We start from the raw sequence: 21,878 nt of genomic DNA on the forward strand, positions 1-21,878 counted from the left end.
AGAATCACAGAATCATAGAATATCCCAAGGTGGAAAGGACCCACAGGGATCATCCAGTCCAACTCCTGGTTCCACACAGGTGTCCCCAGAAACTCAGACTATATGACTGAGAGCACAGTCCAAACACTTCTTAAAATCTGATGGACTTGGTGCTGTGAATACATCCCTGAGGAGCCTGTTCCAGTGTGCAACCACCCTCTCAGTGAAGAACCTCTTCCTGATGTCTAGCCTGAACCCCGTCACAGCTTGACTCCATTTCCTCAGAGCATAGAATCATAGAACCATTAATGTTGGAAAAGACCTTCAAGATCACCTAGTCCAACCATTGCTGGTCACCAGAGAGAATAGACTCGCACCTGCCCCTCTGCTCCTACACATGAGGAAGTTGTAGACTGTGATGAGGTCCCCCCTCAGCCTCCTCTTTTCCAGGCTGAACAGGCTAAGTGACCTCAGCCGCTCCTTACACGTCTTCCCCTCTGGGCCCTTCACCATCTTTGTAGCCCTCCTCTGGACACTCTCCAACAGTTTCACATGCTTTTTGTACTGCACACAGTACTCAAGATGAGGCTGCACCAGTGCAGACTAGAGTGGGACAATCCCTTCCCTTGACTGACTAACAGTGCCATCCTTGATACACCCCAGGATACGGTTGGCCCTCCTGCCTGCCAGGGCACACTGCTGGCTCATATTCAGCTTGCTGTCAACCACAACCCCCAGATCCCTCTCTGTGGGGCTGCTCTCCAGAATCTCGTCACCCAGTCTGTATGTATAGCCAGGGTTGCCCCGTCCCAGGTGCAGGACCCAGCACTTGCTCTTGTTAAACTTCTTGTGGTTGGTGATCGCCCAGCTCTCCAATCTGTCCAGATCTCTCTGCAAGGCCCTTCCAACCTTGACAATTCACTCCCATCAATTCACTCCCATACAAATTTTTGCATGTTTGGGCTTTAAAACACACAAACAAACAAACAAAAAAATCAGCCCAGCTGCTTCTATACAGAATGATGGTCAAGCTGCATCTTTTCCTACAGGAAGTCCCTAAACTGGTAATGATTGCACAAAGCACTTCTGTAGCAATTGTAGCTTGTATTTTAGCCACTTCATCATGCATACATCTATAATGCAGTGATCAAAGAGATGGCTTTTTTGGTTCATAGATTTTGCATAGTTGCATTTTCTGCAGGGAGAACTTCCAGAAGGGTTTAAGAAGGAAAGGAGTTTAATGTAATGCACATACATGTATATGTAAATGGATCCTTTCCAAAACAGTGTACATTTAAAAATATTCACTTTCTTGATCTATCTGCTTTTGGCTTTTAGCCAAAATTTCCAGGTCGCATTTATTTCAGTCTGCTAAAGACATGGTGAAAGCAGATGACTTTCTCTAAAATTTGCATGCCAATAACAGCCTGAAAAATGTATTTGAAGTTTCCCAGTAAAGTGTTGCATATTGAAATGTTTCTTGGACTTCTGAATATCAGCATGGATATAGAAATAATGAAATAATCTTATACATACAAAGTAGGCCAGCTAAGGTTTTCAATATTCTAACTTCAAGAATATTTTTATAAAGGCAGTGGCTTTCACGCAGGATGGGTGGGAATGAGATTTCAGACGGAACTCTCAATTGTGTAGTATTTCACAAAAATAAACTATGGAAATATGTCCTTCTTTTAAACTTATGTGGATGATTCTATTTCCTAACAGGGTTTTCACACCTTCTTATTATTAATTTTCTATAGAATACTTGATTTTTAATAAAACTGAGTGTTTCAAATGAGATATCCAGAAATCAGCTGGAGTATTTGACAATGACAGTTGTTTACTTGGGTTATGTTACTCTGAGTTCATATGATTTAGAGTGTGAAGATAATACAGTACTATTCCATCATATTATTTTTAATTTATTCATTTTTTAATATATAATTTCAGAATAATCTCTTAAGCCTTACAGTCTCCAAAGGAATAAAGTTTTGTGAACATGATAACTTAGGACAAAAACAATGAATTATTTACTTGCCATTTTTGCATCCTAAGTTTTCTCTGAACCTTTCTCCTGCACGTAAGAAATTCCTGCAAGATCTCATTCTTATCTTTTGATTCAATTGAAAGATATATTTTCCAATATACTTTTATTCTCTTTAAGTAAAGAAAGTGACTACAGATAACTCTGTCTGAAGCACTGGCAGCTTGTGCATGCCTGAAGTGGCCCTCAGCAAATGCTGAGGTCTGAGAAAGCTCCTACATAATTCCAAACAGAAAAGAGTCTCAAGAATGGAAATCCATTGATACAGTATTTAGAAGTGACTTTCTCCTTTATGCACAAGCCAGTTGAGCCTATTATAACTTTCCACGTATTTCTATGTCTACCCAATAAGTGGCACCTAGCTAAAAGAAGCCCAATTGTTATAAGAATCCATAAGAATCTCCTTCTAAACTGTTTGACCAGAGAAAGCCTTTATTATCAAAGCTTCACATATTTAGTCTATAATCACATTCTCTATTCATTTTGTCTTTTTCATTGCATGTTAACTGATAAATTAACAGGGTATTCATCTTCACAGATTTTCTCATGAAGCATGAGATGTTCTAACATCCTAACATTCAGAAAACTGCAGTGGATTAGAACTTCTGTTTCTGGAAGAGCTCCTTCAACTGCTGTTCAGTTGTTGCTTCTTTCTGCTGCATCAGCTCCTTGGCTCCTTTGGTCACTCCCCAGCCATCTGGCTTTGACATTGAAGGACAATATGGCCTGCCCGAGGCAGGCTTCAAATTCTCCCAGTATTCTTTTCTTGCCCTAAATAAATAAAACAATAAAATATTTGTTCCAGCACCTCACAATACTAAAGGAACTGTGACTTAAATCATTATTACAAAGGGTCATCTGTCTTGCACAGACTGACTTTGTGTTCAGATGCAGAAAGTTGAATTAAAGCATGCAAAGAAATGCTACACATCTAAAAAGTATCTTTTCACCCTCCAAAGGAACACCGTAAGCCACTCACCATTAGGAGCTGTTCTACCATAGTCTGACAGGTTTTCATCTTAACTTTCGTGAATTACTTTCACATTAATGATGACCAATTCTTCATTTTAAAGTGTGTGTGTGATAACTTTGGGGAATGTCCTACTGCCCCTGCACCCCTTTCATTATTCCCAGATCAGATTTAATTCCTCCAAATTATTAACATAAATAAAACCTCCATATCAGTTAATCCAGTCTGCTGCATGGACAAATATAAGCCTAAGCAAGGGTTGTGTTGGTGTGCTTTCCAGTTCACATATACATACCTTGCTCTGACCCAGGGTTTGGTATGCATGCTCAGGCTATTGCCCCAGCTACCATGTTTCTCAGAAGCTTCTGGCAAAAATCCCCTTTCAGGAGCCAGTTCCTCAGCTATTGCTCGGATGTGGTATGGCTCAAATCCACAGCAGCCTCCAATGTAACGAATGCCTAAGTCATAGGCCTTTCTTGCATATTTTTGAACATCCCATCTGCTGACAATTCTCGGCTCCAGAGCTGCAAAGACATTCATAGCTTTGGTATCCAGCACACTCCATTTCCATAGTTTTTCAGTAAGGAGTCACATTGTTGAAACATTTGCACACTGTTTGCAAAAGTGGCTGTAGATGTTTGAACTGTCTGAGCTAAAACTAATGATGCAAATTTTTTGAAGTCTAGCTTTTAGGTTCTGTTAAGCATTACAGAGCTATATTTGTTCTAAGCTTTTTACTTTTGCAAAACAGCACATCATGTCCTCTGAGACTGACCAAGCCCTGGGCCTTGCACTTGCCATTCTGCTGGAGTTCTGAACAGGAGTATTGGAGCACTTTCAGTGTTACATTTTCAGTGACCTATCAATAGGTGGGAAATCTGATTACTGCACTCTAATCTGTGAGAGGAGAGGGTACTGGACTACCTGCAACAGCAATAAGCTTGCTTGTTGTCCTCAGGAGTGCTTACTAGACTTTTTTTTTTTTTTTTTTTTTTTTTTTTCCATGATCAGCTAGTGGCAGCCAGTTTTTTCTTAGCCCATCCCTTAATTAATTATACTCCCATCCATAAGCAGTTTGCTGCCACATACCACTTCCTTCCTTGTGGAAAATTCTATGTGTAGATGACATGTTTCTTTTGAGCCCCTCTGCCAGTGGTAAGCAGAGTGAAGGGACAACAGAGCTGAGAGGAAAGACTTGTAGAAGGAAAGCAGCAAACAGAGCATGAAGAGAAGAAAGAAGAGCACACCGTAGTGGGAAGGAAGTACAACAAGTAGCAGAATGGAAAAGAAAAGACCAAGGACTGGAAAAGAAACTTGGAGGAATAAAAATACAGGAGGTAAATCCTCTTGCTTCTTTATGCACACCTGCAGGAAATTAACCAGCAAGGTTATGAGGGGAGAACAGTGTGATGTCAGGCCACAGAACACTCCCCTAGGCAAACAAGCTGTGATGAGGAAGTAAGGCTCTGGCATCTCTGCACAGAGGTAGGATTCTTCTGCCTACACTCTTTTCCAAAACTGCCTAACATGCAAGAAGCTGACAAAAAGCAGAACTGATTAAAGTCCAATGAGTAGTTAAATAGGGGTCAGAAAATAAAAAACAGAAGGAAAAAAAGAAGTGTTCTTAAACAAAAAGTTAGTCTCACAGGGAAGGGCTGGACAGAGGAAATTAAGATAGTCTAATAGTGAGGAAAAAAAAGAAAAGCAAATGAAAGTATCTTCGAAAGCTTTTCACATACATGTAACTTTGTGTTCAGTCCTGTCGATGATTTCCTTGTCTCTTATATATCATTAAAATGCAAATGCAAAATTGATACAAAGTGATGAATGTTAAGAATGCATCATCTTTTACTCAGCTGATACATGTATAAGCAACTAAACTCCAGGGGAATAGCATAGAATATTTCCCTGTTTTCTCCATCACCCACACTGTCACAATCAGTCCTTTATGCATCATAAGCATAAGGACAGCAAGAGCTTAGCCTCTCTAAAGAAACATGGATAGACTCCTCTGTACAAACTGAATACTCATGTGTTGGAATATGATGATTAAAAGCAAACAATATTCAATGAAAAGAAGATTCCACATAGATAGTGTTTTGTTGTTGTGTTTTTTACCCTCCCAAAAATTATTTAACATTTTATTTTCCACTCCTGTCATTTTACAGCATTTATTTTCTTGGCTTTACTCAGAGTTATATATCCCTAGCTTAACAATTTGGTTATTTATGATAAAAAGAGATTGAAGTTTTCATAAACTTTGGATGAGAAGATTGTAATCAGTTCCTAGATTTAGCCTCTCCATGCATCTACTCATGAGACAACTGACCAGCACATTATTTTCTAAAACACTGTCATTCCTTAACATTTGAGGCCAATTACAGTTAAAAGGAAGACACGGAAAGCAGAAAAAACTGCTAATGATAAATAAATACTACTGGCAGCTGATGCTGGAGTTTGCCAATACAACATAGACAATTCTTTTCTAGAAACTGAGGTCTTGGTCTTTACAGAGGGTATGTGCACTTCAAACATCTAAATGCCTCTTCTGCACAGTCTTTCAGAAACTAACTAACTAAATAAATAAATTTAATTGTGTTAGTTTAACAATCATTTATCAAAGTGCATCAATTGATCTGGGTATTGAAAATATTCGCAGAACCAGGCTTCTCCAATTGAGTCATGAAATTTCTAAAAAATGAGATCTCATACAGACTGCTTATACAGACAAGCCAAGAACCATAACAAACCAAATAGTGAAGTCTTCAATTCACTTGATTACTTACTGCATCTGCTCTATCTTTTTTGCTTGCAATCAGAGGAGTTATATGAAAGAATGAATAGCACAAATGAGGTCCTGACACTTTGAAATATTACAGAATACTTTCAGAATTTAGACACACTATTATCACCTAATCAAAGCCTTAGGCTTCATTCTTTCCTTTATTTAAAGAAAGGAAGTAAAAAAAAAAAAAAAAGAGAGAGAGACCGAGAGACCTTCCTAAAAATCACATCTCTCTCAGTTTTTGCTACAAATTCAAGTTTCAATTGTTTCAATACCTTATGTTATAGGCTGATCTTGAAAAGAAGAGTGCATAGTACTTGAAAAGAAAGGTATTTTTCTAATCAAAATAAAACTGTTTTGGCTGATTTTGTCCTCTCATCTTAGGAGGATGTGATCTTCTACATCCCAGGTGCAAATAAGCTCTAAATACAAAAGTGGATGAGCCTTTCAGTCTCTGTAAAATTTCTCCTGAGCATAAGAGTGGTGAATCCATCTCCAAACTGCTAACCCATTTGTTAGCTACATCTAGGAACATACTGCTTCTGGTTTCTCTCTACTCCCACATTAGATAGTTTGCAAGACTGAGTTGCAGTAATTATGCACCTGTACTAATGATCCATTTCCATGTGTGTGCTGGACATTAAATTCCTATAAAGATAAACATTACAGGGCTTGTGGGATAGATGTCACAAACCAGAACACAGGGGAGCTCCCGTTCAAAGGTATTTGAAATCTGGAGTTTGTCCATTTCTCTGAGCTGTTTTACAGCTGTCCTGAGCAATGCTCTATAGCATGAGGAAGAACTATACTTTTAATGGAGTTTAGGTCATGGCATTTTAACAATTTTCATTATAATTTTACTGTCATTCACATACTATGATACTATTGAAATACATTCACTATGTGGATGAACTTTCACCTAACAGTACACTTCAATGCCTCTAAGCACAGTGCTAGACAAGGTAATAAGGACTAATACTATTGTGCAGAAGGATAAACTACAGTTTCAATTTTTCTAAAAAAAAAAAAAAAAATGGAGAAAAAAGAAACAGCCAATAATAAAGAGATACTCTTGTCTTACCAAATGGAAATTCAGGAAGATCAATAAATCCCTGCTTCCCACAATCAGGTGTATGGAAAGCAAGTGGTTGAGACATCAGGTGAGCTTTCAGTTTAGCAGCCTGCAAGCCCTCTTTCATCAGTTTCACAGTTTGCAGACAAGTTTCTGCATCAAAATGGCAGTTGACTCCCACAATAGAAGCACCTGTGAGGAAAAAAATAATTGTTCAAGTCACATCTCCCTGGAAAAGAGCCACAGCACTCCATGCTTAGAGCTAGCCTCTGCTCTCCTGATCAGAGCATTTACATCTCAGGAATTGCACTCCTCTTTACCTTCCAGAGGAAACACTACGGTGAGTAACATCCACAGGCACAAATGCAATTAACTAGCTGGTTCGTAACACAAGTTCTGCCTTTGCTTGTGAATGCTAACTCCAATGATAAGAGTAGCTTGGGAGAGATACAGTAAAACTCCTGTACCAACCGTCATGCCATTGATTCATGCCTTCTGTCCTTCCCCTTTTCCTCCAGAAAACACATCCGTTGATAGGCAAAAGGACATGTTTTTTCAACCCCATTCTCATCTTGGATTTGAACTGTGCTCCAGACATTTCTTAAAACATGAGTGGAGAATCATAGGCTACTTTGGATTCTGCTTATGTTTCTTAATTATGAGCACAAATATAGCATTTTGCTCTATGCAATATCAGCTACTTGAGCCTTCTACTCCCTATACCACCCTTGATAATAAAGATTGAATAGCTGCATTTTTATTTATTTATTTATTTATTTTGGTTGTTTTGTCTATTTTTTTTAAAGACTCCTCTAGCAAAGTAAACACAGATACTTTTTATATCTGCAGATGTAATCAGGAAGCTAATTACATGGTATATCAAGTAAATGAGTGCCTAAGAAATTCGTTTTATTCCATTCTTTTAAAGGGCCAGTTAAAACAGGTTCTTACCAGCCTTTACCAGTTGGACAGCACACTGTCCTGGGGGCACGCCATGCATGTCCCCTTCTGGACCAATGCACATTGTAGCTGCGACTGGCTTGCCAGATTCTTTCAGGACTTCAACTGCCCAGACAGCTTCTTCAACATGCTCAAAATACTGAAAGAAATTTAAACTCAGCTAGTTTTGTTTCTTGGAGATGAAGCATAAGCATGTTAATCCAGACCCCAAATTCATTAGCAATACAATGACTTACACTAAGAATTCTATTGAGTTCAGTGATCACACAGCTTAAAAAAAAAAAAAAAAAAAAAAAAAAGATTTTAAAGAGTTAGTTAGAGAAACTAAAAAAATAAAGGCACTCTTGCTCTGAAGTAGGAATGGTAGGAATGTCCAGATAGAGAGTTAATCAGGGACTCACCCCCAAAAATTCATGTACATTAGCCACCACAGTTTGGTTGTTCAGAGTACAGGAGGAAACTGGGGAAACTGGAGCTAGTTAAGATCACATTCACCTATCTATTTTGTGCCAGTATAGAATTTGACTTGACTGAGATAGAAATTTAGGATTCAATGTCCTATTCTTGAACACTTGCAGATTTTTCTAGGCATTTGCAAAGAATTCTGATACTACTAGAATAAAAGAATAGCACAAAATTTTAAAGGAGGAAGCAGTATATACTTTATTCCCTAAAGTAGACTACACAGATGAAAGTTAACTCACTGTACCAGTTGAAGGCATACACTTTCTTTTTTTTTTCTGTTTAAGAGTTTACCTCTGCAATTAAGAAGTCCACATTCTTCTTCATGAAAACTTCTAGTTGCTTTCGAAAAACTGCTTTAACCTCTGCTTTATCCTTGCAGCTTAAGTATGATGGTGTTTGACTGACTCCTCCAGCCACTAAAGCATCACCTTCAGTAGCCACTTCTTTTGCAATGTCACAAGCAGCTTCATTCACTTTCTGGCACTGTATGAATACAGATTACATCAGAATACAGAAAACATCAGTTTTACCTGATCAGAGATATGCATGGAGCACAGAAGAGGACAAAAGAATCAAAGCCCATATTGACCTCACATTCACTTAGAATTTAAATGTATATATTTTTTAATTGATCAGGAAGATCTTCCCCCAAAAATTCCAGCCAGTGAAGCAGAACCCCCCTCTTTGGGATCATTCCCACATCAGTATCTTCTAGGCTGTGCACAGCATCTCAATATTTGTAATGACCAGTGGTTTTAGCCCCTTAGAACATGAAGAATTCTGATTCATTCTACTCAGAATTACTTATATCCTCTGTACAGAAACAGGCTCCAATCTTGTTATTAGATAGAAAGAAGTACAAAAAATAGGCTTTCTTATTGTATAACAGATGTGCTTATTTTTGTTAAACAAGCAGCCCAGATAGCTGAGAGCTGATGTCGAATATGATGCTTTGAGAAAAATGCTATTTATTGCATACTGATATGTACAACAGTACTAGGGTAAAAGCGGTCTCTTTATTTTAAGCCACAGTTGTTTCCCTAGTGTACAGATTGTTCTAATTTCTGGCCTGGTATATATTCACATAAAAAAATATATTCCTTTCTCTCTGCCTCCTGGAGAATCTTCTCTGTGCTGAAAGAGCTGGCGGACGTCATCGCGGAACCTCTCTCAATTATTTTTCAACAATCCTGGGAATCTGGAGAGGTCCTGGTAGACTGGAAGCTGGCAAATGTTGTGCCGATTTTCAAGAAGGGTCAGAAAGAAGACCCTAGCAATTACAGGCCTGTCAGTCTCACGTCAGTGCCTGGTAAAATCATGGAGAAGATGGTTCTCGAACTTATTGAGGCGCACCTGGAGGACAAAGCAGTCATTGGTCCCAGCCAGCATGGGTTTGTGAAGGGTAGGTCCTGCCTAACTAACCTGATTTCCTTTTATGATAAGATCACCCGTATGGTGGACCAAGGGAAACCAGCTGATGTGATTTTTTTGGACTTCAGCAAGGCTTTTGACACGGTTTCCCATAGGATCCTACTGGACAAAATGTCCACCATACAGCTAAATAAAAACATCATACGATGGGTGAGCAATTGGCTAACGGGCAGGGCCCAAAGGGTTATGGTGAATGGGGCTGCGTCAGGCTGGCGGGCGGTCACCAGTGGGGTCCCTCAAGGCTCCATTTTAGGGCCGGTACTTTTCAATATTTTTATAAACGATCTGGATGTAGGAATAGAAGGTATTTTGAGCAAGTTTGCTGATGACACCAAACTTGGAGGAGTTGTGGACTCGAATGAGGGTGGAAAGGCCTTGCAGAGGGATCTGGATAGGTTGGAGAGCTGGGCGATCACCAACCGCATGAAGTTCAATAAGAGCAAGTGCCGGGTCCTGCACCTGGGACGGGGAAACCCTGGCTGCACGTACACACTGGGCAATGAGATGCTGGAGAGCAGCCTAGAAGAGAGGGATCTGGGGGTCGTGGTAGACAACAAGTTGAATATGAGCCGGCAGTGTGCCCTGGCAGCCAGGAGGGCCAACGGTGTCCTGGGGTGCATCAAGCACGGCATCGCTAGTAGGTCGAGGGAGGTGATTGTCCCACTCTACTCTGCGCTGGTGAGGCCTCACCTCGAGTACTGTGTGCAGTTCTGGGCACCACAGTGTAAAAAGGACATGAAACTGTTGGAGAGTGTCCCGAGGAGGGCTACGAAGATGGTGAAAGGCCTGGAGGGGAAGACGTACGAGGAACGGCTGAGGGCACTGGGCCTGTTCAGCCTGGAGAAGAGGAGGCTGAGGGGAGACCTCATCACAGTCTACAACTTCCTTGTAAGGGGGTGTCAAGAGGCAGGAGACCTTTTCTCCATTAACACCAGTGACAGGACCCACGGGAACGGGGTTAAGCTGCAGGAGGGGGTTCTTCACAGAGAGGGTGGTTGCACACTGGAACAGGCTCCCCAGGGAAGTGGTCACTGCACCGAGCCTGACTGAATTTAAGAAGAGATTGGACTGTGTACTTAGTCACATGGTCTGAACTTTTGGGTAGACCTGTGCGGTGTCAAGAGTTGGACTGGATGATCCTTAAGGGTCCCTTCCAACTCAGGATATTCTATGATTCTATGATTCTATGATTCTGTTTTCCAGAGGCTAAAACAAACAATATGACCAAAGGAAAGGCCCAGAGAAAATTCCCAATGCCAAATTTCCTAGTCTCAAAGGAACTAGCTAGAAATGTTGATGCCAAAATTAGAGCTGTGCTCTGCATCTAGTGAAGGCACCCAGCATCCTACAGCTCCTCAGTGCACAGCATTAGAAAAGGCCAACATTGTACGTTGCTGCTGTGCCAGATCACCTTTACGCCTGAAGAGGGCAATATTGGCCACAGAGCCTTCCGTGGCTTTGTTAGTTGTTACTTTACTGAAGAACTGGTCTTAAAAGTCAGCAGCACGTTTTTAACAGCAGCACGAAGGAATTACTACCACTCCAGCCAGTAAGTCAGCTTCACCAGGGGCCAAGCTCAGATGTCCCTATGCTAACACAGGTAGCATGGGCAATACACAAGACATTACGCATGCCTGCAGGGCTGTGACCTCACTTGCATTAGGGAGACATGGTGAGAAGGCTGCGGTGACAGGAGAGTTGTAATGAGCAGATGCAGGTTCTTTAGGAAGGACAGGCAGGGGCGAGGATGAGTGGGCATTGCCCTCTATGTCAGTGAGAGGTTGGAGTGTGTAGAGCTCTGCCTGGGGATGGGTGAGGAGCTGACAGCTTGGGGGTCAGCATTACAGGGAGGGCAGGGACAGGGGACATTGTAGTGGGGGTCTGCTGCAGGCCACCTGACCAAGCAGATGAGGCCCTCTATAGACAGATAGAAGCAGCCTCGCACTCTCAAGCCCTGGTTCTCATGGGGGACTTCAAACACCCTGATAACCCTTGGAGGGACAGCACAGCAGGGCAGAGGCAATCCAGGATTCTGATGTGATTTCACTAAGGGCAGACGGTGCCTGACAAGTCTGGTGGCCTTCTATGGCAGGGTTACAGCATTGATGGATAGGGAAAGAGCAACTGACATCATCTACCTGGACTTGTGCAAAGCATTTGACACTGTCTCCCATGATATCCTAGTCTCTAAATTGGAGATGCATGGATTTGATGGAAGGACCACTCAGTGGGTAAGGAATGGGCTGGATGGTGGCACTCTAAGAGCTGCAGTCAACATCTCAATGTCCAGATGGAGATCAGCAATGAGTGGTGTTCTTTAGGAGCCAGTACTGGGACCTGTGCTGTTTAACATCTTTGTCAGTGACAAGGACAAGTGCACCTTCAGCAAGTTTGCCGATGACACCAAGCAGTGTGGTGCAGTGGACAAATTGTAGGGAAGGGATGTAATCCAGAGGGACCTGGGCAGGTGTCAGAGGCGGGCCTGTGCGAACCTCATGGGGTTCAACAAGGCCAAGTGCAAGTCCCTGCATCTGGGCTGAGGCAATCCCAAGCACCACACAGGCTGGGCAAAGAATGAATTGAGAGCAGCCCTGAGGAGAGGGACCTGGGTCTGTTGGTTGATAAGAAGCTCAACATGAGCTGGCAATGTGAGCTTGCAGCCCAGAAAGCCAGCTGTGTCCTGGGATGCACCAAAAGCAGCGTGGCCAGCAGGGTGAGTGAGGTGATTGCCCCTCTGCTCTGCTCTTGTGAGACCCCACCTGGAGCCCTGCATTCAGCTTTCGGGCCCCCAGCACAAGATGGACATAAACTTAGTAGAATGAGTCCAGAGGACCGCCACAAAGATGATCAGAGGGCTGGAGCACCTCTCCTGTTAAGACAGGCTGAGAGAATTGGGGCTGTTCAGCCTGGAGAAGAGAAGGCTCTAGGAAGACCATAGAGCAGGGTTCAAGTAGTTCAAGTACCTACAGGGGGCCTACAGAAAAGCTGGGGAGAGACTCTTTGTCAGGGAGTACAGGAATCAGACACAGAGTAATGTGTTTAAAATAAAAGAGGGGAGATTTAGATTAGAGATAAGGAAGAAATTCTTCACTCAGAGGGTGGCGAAGCGCTGGCACAGGTTGCCCAGAGCATCTGTGGATGCCCCATCCCTGGAGGTGCTCAAGGCCAGCTTGGATGGGGCTTTGGGCAGCCTGGTCTGCTGGGATGTGTCCCTGCCCATGGCAGGGGGTTGGAACTGGATGGGCTTTAATGTCCCTTCCAACCCAAACCATTCTGTGATTCTATGAACTATGAACATTCCACTCTTACTAGCAAGTTGTTTTCTAGGATTCTTCACCATTTTTTGCAGTTTATTTGTCTCTCTAGGTGTTAAAGTATTTTTCCCTAACTTATTATTCTCCCTGTGCTCTTAGTTCTCCCCATACTCTTTGTAAGAAAACTCCAGTACACTAATCTCTTCAGCTGAAAAACATAAGACGTGGGCATCCTCCTTCCTCTCTTTATCCTTGTACCATTTTCTGTGTGTGTGTTTTTGTTTGTTTTTGCATTTAACCTTGTCTTTCTTACTGCTCCTACCTCTGAAATTGCATTATCTCATACTTTGGTCATCAAACATAATCAAAACCATTATGAAAAACTGAAAATATTCCATAATCTCTTTACTGAGCCTTTTGAAATGAATCCACTTATTTCACATTAGATCAAAATAGATGTAGATGTATTTTACTCACAGTTATTTTCTCAGCTACATAATTGCCTCTGTTCTCTAGTTTGTCTTCACTGGCATAAAAGGTGAATGTCTGAAGAACATTGGATCCAGCTCTGAGGAATTCCCGGTGAAGCTGACGAACTGTAAAGAATTAAAGAGACAAAGAAGAAATGTTTGGAACAGTTATTACTACCGTTATCCTCAAATTGAATGCTTGTTAAATTAATGTTACTATAAAACAAGTGATACAGTATTTACTAGAGGAGTCATTATGAGAGAGTAGAAGCAGTTGTCTGCAGAACTCCTTTTCTTCACACTCCTGGAACATTCGGTAGAAGACATTCTCCTCAGTTAGCCTCTGCTAAGAATGGCTGAGGATTTCTATTTAGTTCATCAGTAGATTCAGTTTTGTCTGACACCTTGCGAGTCCTTCAGACCTCCCAGTCTGACTTTACAGAACTGCATCGTGGTTTGGGAGGGGGAAAACAGACAATCGGCAAAATAAAGCATAGCAAGGAATACCAGACAAAAAGATCATCAAATCTCACCCACTTTGTACTTTCTAGTTTTATTCTCCAAGCAAAACCTAGCCTCAGCTGAGACCAAAGCTCTCTGGTTAAAAGAACACTTGATTAAGAGATGATTAATCGCTCCAAAAAAAAATTGAATCAGAACACAGACTTGATTTGTCTCATAAGTTGTTACATGATTTTACTACAGAGCCAACAATTCTTTTGAAGGAAAGGCTGGCATTACTTTTAATGGACAAGTTTCCTACATTACAGCTTTGGGAGTAGGCTCTCTTATGTCAGTTCTGACTTCATCACAGTAAGCAATGCACCGCAACTGACACCACAAGAGCGGAACAGGAGCTGTCAATTGATTTTATATATAAAATATAAAATGGATATATATATCCACCCACAAAACAATTATAATTGCCAGAACACTACCAATCATGCAAAATACAGTTAAAAGGATCAACAGCTTATAGCAAACGCAGGAGCAATTTATTCCTTAGATATTGCATACAGACAAGAAAACACTTCAGTTTCTATGGCAGATGTTTGGAAGTTTTCCAGGAGTCTTCTTTTATCATACCTCATTGCCTACAGAAAATCTATGTCATTAGGAAAACGTGTAAATATGCCATTATAAAATTATTGTCTTTAGCTACAACAAACACAGACTTCTACACCAGAAAAGCTCAAACAGTAGCTGCTAGAGTCAATCTCCAAACACACAATTACACATTTACTTTCAGTGAAGGACAGTGTAATGTTCCTTGTTTTTCTCTGCTAGTAGAGCACTTCATTTTCAGTTGCAGCCTTGGCTAACCACACTGTGACTTAATACAATGCTTCTTTTCCCAGCAATCAAAAAGACCTATTCAGGAATACAGATCATAGTATGGCTACAGTTCAAAAAACCCCTGGAATTTGCCTGAAATATCAGAATCAGATTTCAGTCTTACAACCTCTACTCAAAGTCAAAAATTTCCTAGTGCAGGGAGTATTGTTTTTCCTGAAGCATTAAAACACAAATAAAAGGTCTGTCTCTGTATATTTCTAGTGGTCTGCAGTTTGTTTTTTGATTCTCCCCCATAAAAAATACTGATGAAAACTAATCAAGAAGTAGGAAAAGGGGAGGGGAAATCTACATATACTTTCAAAAATGCTCTATGACATTTCCATAATAATTCAGTTTTATTTATCCACAGTGTTTGTGTGGTCTTTAAATAAAATTGTTTCATTCCTAGAAAAAGGCTTGGGATTTGTGTGAATAAAGACAGTGACATAGACAAGTAAATGAAACAACCTAACACATATAAATAAGAAGCTTGATATCGCAGACTATCAGTTAGGTAGATCCACTTGGGAGTCTGCTGTTCACATTTGGAGAGAAAGAATGCCCTTAAAAGTATGAGCTTGAACCTCATTCAATCTCAGGCAAACATTTGTTGCTAGAATACATTGTCATTACTATAAAGTCAACAAGCGTGTGCATGACACTATAAAAGAAAACAAAACAAAACAAAAAAACCCACACACAAAACAAACAAAAAAAAACAACAAAAAAAAACAAAAAAAAACCAAAAAAAATAAACAACAACTGTAATTTACTTCTTGTGTGACTTCTAGCATGTTTCTGAAGCTGTATTTTCTACCACTATTTGAGAAATGAGGATAATAGCCACATGTAAGGCCAAATAATTATTAATAATTTGATGCATTTTAGAAGTCAGGCATAGAACACTGAGTTTTCATTTCAATTCACCATGAGTGACATTTAGCAAAAAAAATTAATCCAACAGAAGATAGGGCAATAAGTGCATATGCCCTGTGCACAGCAGTAGCTCTGATACTTGATCTGGCTCAGAACAAATATTTAGATCTAATTTCTGAAGTTGTCAGTCTTGCAGATCTTCTCCTCTCTTATGGTTTTTGATTCCCTTTTTTTTTTTCCTTGCATGCCTTGCTGCATTTTAAGAACCTCTCTCCTTTTTCCTCTCTCCTTACAAAGAGAAGGCCTAGTAGTTGTATGGATTTTATACCAGCTGGCCTATCCAGTTGCTCCTTGTGTTTTTCACACCTGCTTTCCAAGTAACATGACTCCTGAACATTCAGTAGCAAAAAGCAGTAATGGAGAGGAGGCAACACATTGCACTAAAAGAAATTGACACATTTCCAGTTAAGGGTATATTTATAAATAGCCTATAAAGGGTTTATTAAAATGTTATAAGTGTGTTACAGACATAGCCAATATGTTCTAAAAACAGTTAGAACCAAATCAGTAGCAATTATTAGTTGGCTGGGCTCTAATCAGTGGCAACTAGTCAGCTATTTAAAGCAAATCTGTTTGCTCATCTAGCATACTGAATTCATTTAGATGTTTTCCTCATATAAAACATGTCAAAGAAAGCCAAATAACAAAATTTCACTGAAATCATGTCTCATCCCTTGAAGCACTGTCTGACAACAAGAACTCATTTCCAGCATAAAGCAGAATCTCAGCAAGACAAGCGATTCGTCAGACGACTGTCAAGTATAAGCCAGTTGACATGAGCTCAATAGACCCTTCCCAGATTGAATAGCTTTGTAGTCTATGCCCTGTTTATCAGATGTGGTAATTAGAACTAAAAGTGGTCCAGGAAAGGTAACCAGTATTGTTAGAAACCAACAGTTCAGTTTTGTAAAGCAAAATTAACCAGTATTGTTAGAAACCAACAGTTCAGTTTTGTAAAGCAAAATTACAAAGTTGTTTCCATATAGAAACACTCACAAGTACAGGAAATGGAAACAAAGTACTCTTCTGAACACAACAAGCTTGCTTTGCTCCCCTACACTATAAAGAGTTATTCCTTTAAATAGTGTAGACACAGAAACTGATGCTGCTTTATTGGAATGGTTAGGTTCTTATGAGGTTTATCATTCTCTTTTTCATAGTGGATGCAGATACATTAAAGACTCCTTTCTCATTTTATTGCTTAGATGAAGCTACAGTTTTCTGTAAAGAATTAATAAACAAGCTATATTTGCTTGTAATGATATAAAAATCCTAGAATGGTCAGAAAACAGATTCTTACCTGCCTAATTCTTTGTGACAAGATGTTATGAATGATAAATTTGATATCAGCTCTAGGACAGACAGGACAAGTCCATGGAAGAGCAATCGCTGAATGTTACTGAACACAAAGATACCATTTCTGTGTCAAGCAAGTCCCTGGGCTGCAAATTATTGAAGACAGAGCATTCTAGTGAGGTATCACTCTGTTTGCACTACTCATTGGTCCCTAGCCAACTGCTTCTGGACAATATTATAGACAAATTATGGGGTAAAATGAGTTTCTGGTGTATGCATTCTTAGACTATTCTTAACAGTGTTTAATTCTACTTAATGTGGCATTGTCAAACCTCACTTCTTAAAACCTGCTACAAATTCCTATATAATTATTATTTATCCAGCCTCTTAGCTTTCACTATAGGATTACCATTTCCCAGTAAACTGACCTGCTTCTGGGTGTTCTACTGTTGCTTCAGGAGTCCAGGGCCCAGCTTTTACATATCCCCTCTTTTCAAGGGCAAAGACAAATCCTCCATCTCCAATCACAACTTCTCCAGAATCTAAGCGCTCTAGAATACCCTGAAAAGCAGGAGGAAAGATTAATTATTACAGTGCTTCAGCTTCATTGAGTTCATTGTAATTTCCCAAATTTACAAAGAAAATACAATTATTTGTGGGCTACCAGAAAGGCCTTTACCATAGTAATAAAAAGTAATCCATTCACTTCTTGAAGTTCTCTTGAAAAAATGGTAGGTGGCCTGTTTTATAAGAACATCAGGCTTTAATATATGGATATGTAGTACTTAAAACTTCTCATTAGTCAGATTTATTGTATTCTAGAGGCATAGTCCCCAGAGCTAGAAGTCAACGGTTCAGTTTCATCTCTATGAATATAAACCACAGTCTGAAATTCTCCTTTAAAATATAAGTGAAACTTAAAAATAAAACACAAGTATCAGGTCATTTGCTCTTTACCTACAAATGCCATCTTGACAGAACCTCAGCACAAGTAGCTCATGACAGAAGACAACACAACAGGCATCATAAAACAGTAAGCATGTAACATTTTCCAAGCAAATAAGACACCTCAAAATGCCTCCATTTTCTGGCAGGCTGTTTTCAGTGCCTTGGTTTTCCTTACCTAAACTTAAAAAATGAAAGAAAATCCTGCTTGCTTTGCACAGCCCAGAAGTATTTTAAGATGTCAAACCTTACAACACCCTGTGATTAACCTTGTTTCTACCTCAAAAATAATCCTGACACAAGGCAAGTCTTTTTGATTTTGTAGAATGGAAAACATGAGAAAAATACAGATTGGTTGTACCTAATATATATTATTTTTCATATTCCATTCATTGCTTCATTGGCTCGTTCAAATTTTCCAAAAAGTCTTAAATGAAATCTGAGGGAGTAGGACAAAGAAAAGCCTTATGGATATAGAGTTGAGTGTAGCTTGTTCACCGAGAGGATGTTTTTTTTTTAAACAAGTAGCCCCCAACCTTTAATAGATTATATTTCTTGATAATTTCTCCTTCATTAATTAATTTATCTCAGCACACACACACACATATATATGGGAAAGACAAACATCTATAACTTCTCAGCATCACTGCCCTTTAGGAGGGATGAGGTACGTCTTTCTACCAAGGAGCACCATGCCACCTCTGCCAGAACTGGTACCAAGCATTGATGTGTTTGCATACCCTGGGGCTACAAAGACTGACTGAGAGGGTCAGCATTTTTGACTCATGTTTTGGTGCTGACATGGCAACCAATGGCTGCTCTGCAGGCATATGAGCCTGGCCAAGTGTTGGCTTGCAGATTTTGCTTCGCATTCTATTGCATGTTGTGGACTTGCCAAAACAGTGACCTGATTAACTCTACAGCTTCAAGTACATAAGCTTTAATCTTCATTTCAGCAGGACCCGGGCAAAACTCAACCTGCAATACTGAATCCACAAAAATCAGTAATTTTCAGTGAGTCTACCAGTCATTCCTCAACAGAGGGCAACTCTCTTGTAAGTGTAAGTGTCCAGAGGCTTTGTAGAAATTGTGCTTCCAATTAACTAATTTGCAGTTGTAACAGAATGCCTCAAACTGAGCCAGAGAAAAGCAGCTGAGGGACCAACAACTGAGTCTTTCCTTCCTCTGCTTGCCAAGGAACAACAGACAAAGCCTGCTTCAGAAGTTTAGTATGCAGAGAACAGGAGTGCGGAGGAAAAAACCTTGAACATACAAGAAACTTCAGTCATTGCTTGTTAACTGAAGATTAAGTAATGGACAGATGTTGACATAATATATGGATATTATATTTCAATGCACTGCAACTAATGGATTTTTTTTTTCTTTTAACAAGTCAGTTCTAAGATTTAATGGCAGCTTTCCCTCACAGTTCTAGCTCTTTTAAAGTACACTGTAAATCACTTTTTTTTTAAACACAGAGAAGCAATGCAAGCCATGATATAACAGTACATGATATCCTAATATATAATGTAATGCAATCTATTAAACATAGCATAAGAGCACCTAATAGCAGATAAAAGGTGACAAAACTATAAAGCACGAAGTACTTAATAAAAATGTGCATTTTTTTCAGTTCAAATTCTGCAAAAATATAATTCCTGTATTGAGACAGCTTATTATAGACCTGATATCATCTCTTTAAACCATTTTTACTTACCCATACTGGATAAAATACTATTGGCTCAACAGACATATAGCTAGCATAAGTTTGGCATCAACTCTGTTTTGTCCTAACAGAACTACAACTGTGTGCTCATGCTCAATGCAGACCAAAATTATATGATCAGGCAATCCATAATGCACAAATCTGATATTAAATGACATGAAAAAGTATCTGTAAAAAGTTAAACAAGGCTTTTGAGCCACCTTTTCACTGCTTGACTTCTGCTACCATGAATGAAATTGCACCACATAGTTCATACCTCTATCGGTGGAAAGAGTACAAGTGTATGAAGATATCTCCCTATCCAGCTTTAGGAATGTAACCAAACCATGCAAGTGGGAAGCCTTCTTTCTCTACCAATGAGAAACCTTCTTTCTCTACCTTCTTTCTCTAACAAATCTTTCCATCAGTGGAGAGAAAAATGCACCTCAAAACTGCTATTCAGATCTTCAGTGAGTCCTTCAGCTATTGCTGATCTACGTGAAAGGCCCAAAGCTGAGCCTTCTTCCCATGGCCTGTTCTCTGACTTGTATGTTACATATAAAAATGAACAAAAACAGTTGTATCCTATTGATGATAATACTGTCCTCCTGAGAGGAAGGCAGAATATGTGATTCCACCCACCCTTCCACTACTGGGTAGCAGCAGTGGTGCATGCCAGAGTCTTATTTAGACAATACTCACAGTTTTGTCTTAACAGGCAGAATGGCTGCTGCCTGAATAACTTTTTATATCAGCTTATCCTCAGCTAAACGAGAGTGCTAAGGGCATGCATATATTGGAGATTGCACTCATATTACAAAAACTGCTGGTATTCAGTCATATAAATCAAGGTAAGAGCAATTTGGGGCTTTTAAATAGTGTTGTCAGGATGCTGGAGACAGAAACCCCATGCAATGAAGGCTTACGCTTACAACATTCACAATTTTAATGTGTTGCAAGCACAGTTTAGTTTACATATCAAACACTATATAGCAAAAAGCTTCTAAATTTTGGTGGCCAGGCGTTCAGAGAAACCAAGATCACAGGAGCTGCCACAGCATTAACTCCAACCCAATATATCCGTCCACTTTATAGTGGCATCCAAACGCTTTCAGGGGCCCGATGGAGAACAGCTACAGCTGCAATATAGATATACCATATGGATGTATAGGTATACCATATAGGTATACTGTGTAGGTGTACATATGCACACCATGCCCATGAGGTAGGTTCTCACAGTACGCCCCTACCCGCAGTCACACCGAGCCCCTCCAGCAGGGGCTGGCAGCAGCGGGGGTTTTGCAGCAGGAGTTGCAGAATTAAAAATACTGAAGGAGGGAGCAGAGGAGGTGCAGGGGAGGGGAGCAGGGGTCCGGGGCTGCGCGGGGGGTGCGGGGAGTTACCCTCTTGCCCTGTTTCAAGCTCTTGGCGATCGGCAGCATCTTGCTCGCCCGGGGACGCCGGCTGCCCAAGTCTGTCCGACGGCTCGGCACGGAGCAGGGGATGCCCGCAGCGAGCCGCCTGCCCTCTTATAGCCCTGGCAGGAGGTGGGCAGCGCTGTGGGTGACACCCCCGTCCCGTCCTGTCCCGTCCCTGCCCGGTCCCTGACCCCTCGGGGGACCCCCCCCTTCGTCCTCCGCCCCCAGTCCCAGCGGGGACAGCCGGCTCCGCGGCCAGGGGGGCGGTCCGGCGCCTTCCTCCTCCTCCTCCTCCTCGGGGGCCGTCCTCGTCGGGGGCGCAGAGCCGGCCCGTGTTGCGTGCGAGCCGTGTGCGGGATGGGCACGCTGCTGCGGGCGGCCCTGCGGCGCCTGCCGACCCCGCGCCGCCACCGCTGCCCCCTGCCCGCGGCTGCCCCCCGGCCCCTCGGCAGCGGCGCGGGCGCCCAGGGCGGGTGAGTTTGTACTTAAAATGCCATTTTGTCATGTGCATCGTCGTGCATGCCGCTAGCAGCTCGGAATTCCGAGCGCAGACGGGTGAAAGATCAGTTAGTTACACATTAGGTAGCTTTCTGCCGGAGAGGCTGAGAAAGCAAACAGCAAAAAGCTGCGTAGAAGGAGTGGGGAGATAACATTAAATGAGTGTTGATTAACTGTCCCGAAAGGACAGGTACTGTAGTTTCACAGTATTCTGCTGCAGTAAAAGGTCTGACCTTGCCCCGCTCATCCAAAATGTTTTAATTTGGATATTTATCCTGATACATTTCCTGATTTTGGCTTGCTGCTCGGCCCTCT

At 41.1% G+C, this 21,878-nt stretch overlaps 2 protein-coding genes across 2 annotated transcripts in view; one reads left to right on the forward strand and one right to left on the reverse strand.

The window, feature by feature from the left end:
* Positions 1-1,880: 1,880 nt before the first annotated feature.
* LOC137848144 (betaine--homocysteine S-methyltransferase 1) lies at positions 1,881-21,209 on the reverse strand. Its single transcript, XM_068667105.1, has 8 exons — positions 21,051-21,209; positions 17,426-17,558; positions 13,438-13,556; positions 8,567-8,758; positions 7,802-7,949; positions 6,860-7,042; positions 3,289-3,517; positions 1,881-2,794 (listed from the first exon to the last, which is right to left on the reverse strand). Exons 1-8 carry the CDS (start codon positions 21,087-21,089, stop codon positions 2,620-2,622), a joined length of 1,218 nt encoding a protein of 405 aa, XP_068523206.1. The 5' UTR covers positions 21,090-21,209; the 3' UTR covers positions 1,881-2,619.
* Positions 21,210-21,307: 98 nt separating this feature from the next.
* DMGDH (dimethylglycine dehydrogenase) overlaps positions 21,308-21,878 on the forward strand; it is a 47,894-nt gene continuing 47,323 nt past the window's right edge. Inside the window, exon 1 of the mRNA XM_068667104.1 lies at positions 21,308-21,538. Within this exon, the coding sequence (XP_068523205.1) occupies positions 21,423-21,538 (116 nt within the window). The 5' untranslated portion in view covers positions 21,308-21,422. The remainder of the gene's footprint in view (positions 21,539-21,878) is intronic.

Source organism: Anas acuta, chromosome Z, assembly GCF_963932015.1.
Source record: "Anas acuta chromosome Z, bAnaAcu1.1, whole genome shotgun sequence".
In the NCBI taxonomy this organism is placed as follows: domain Eukaryota; kingdom Metazoa; phylum Chordata; class Aves; order Anseriformes; family Anatidae; genus Anas; species Anas acuta.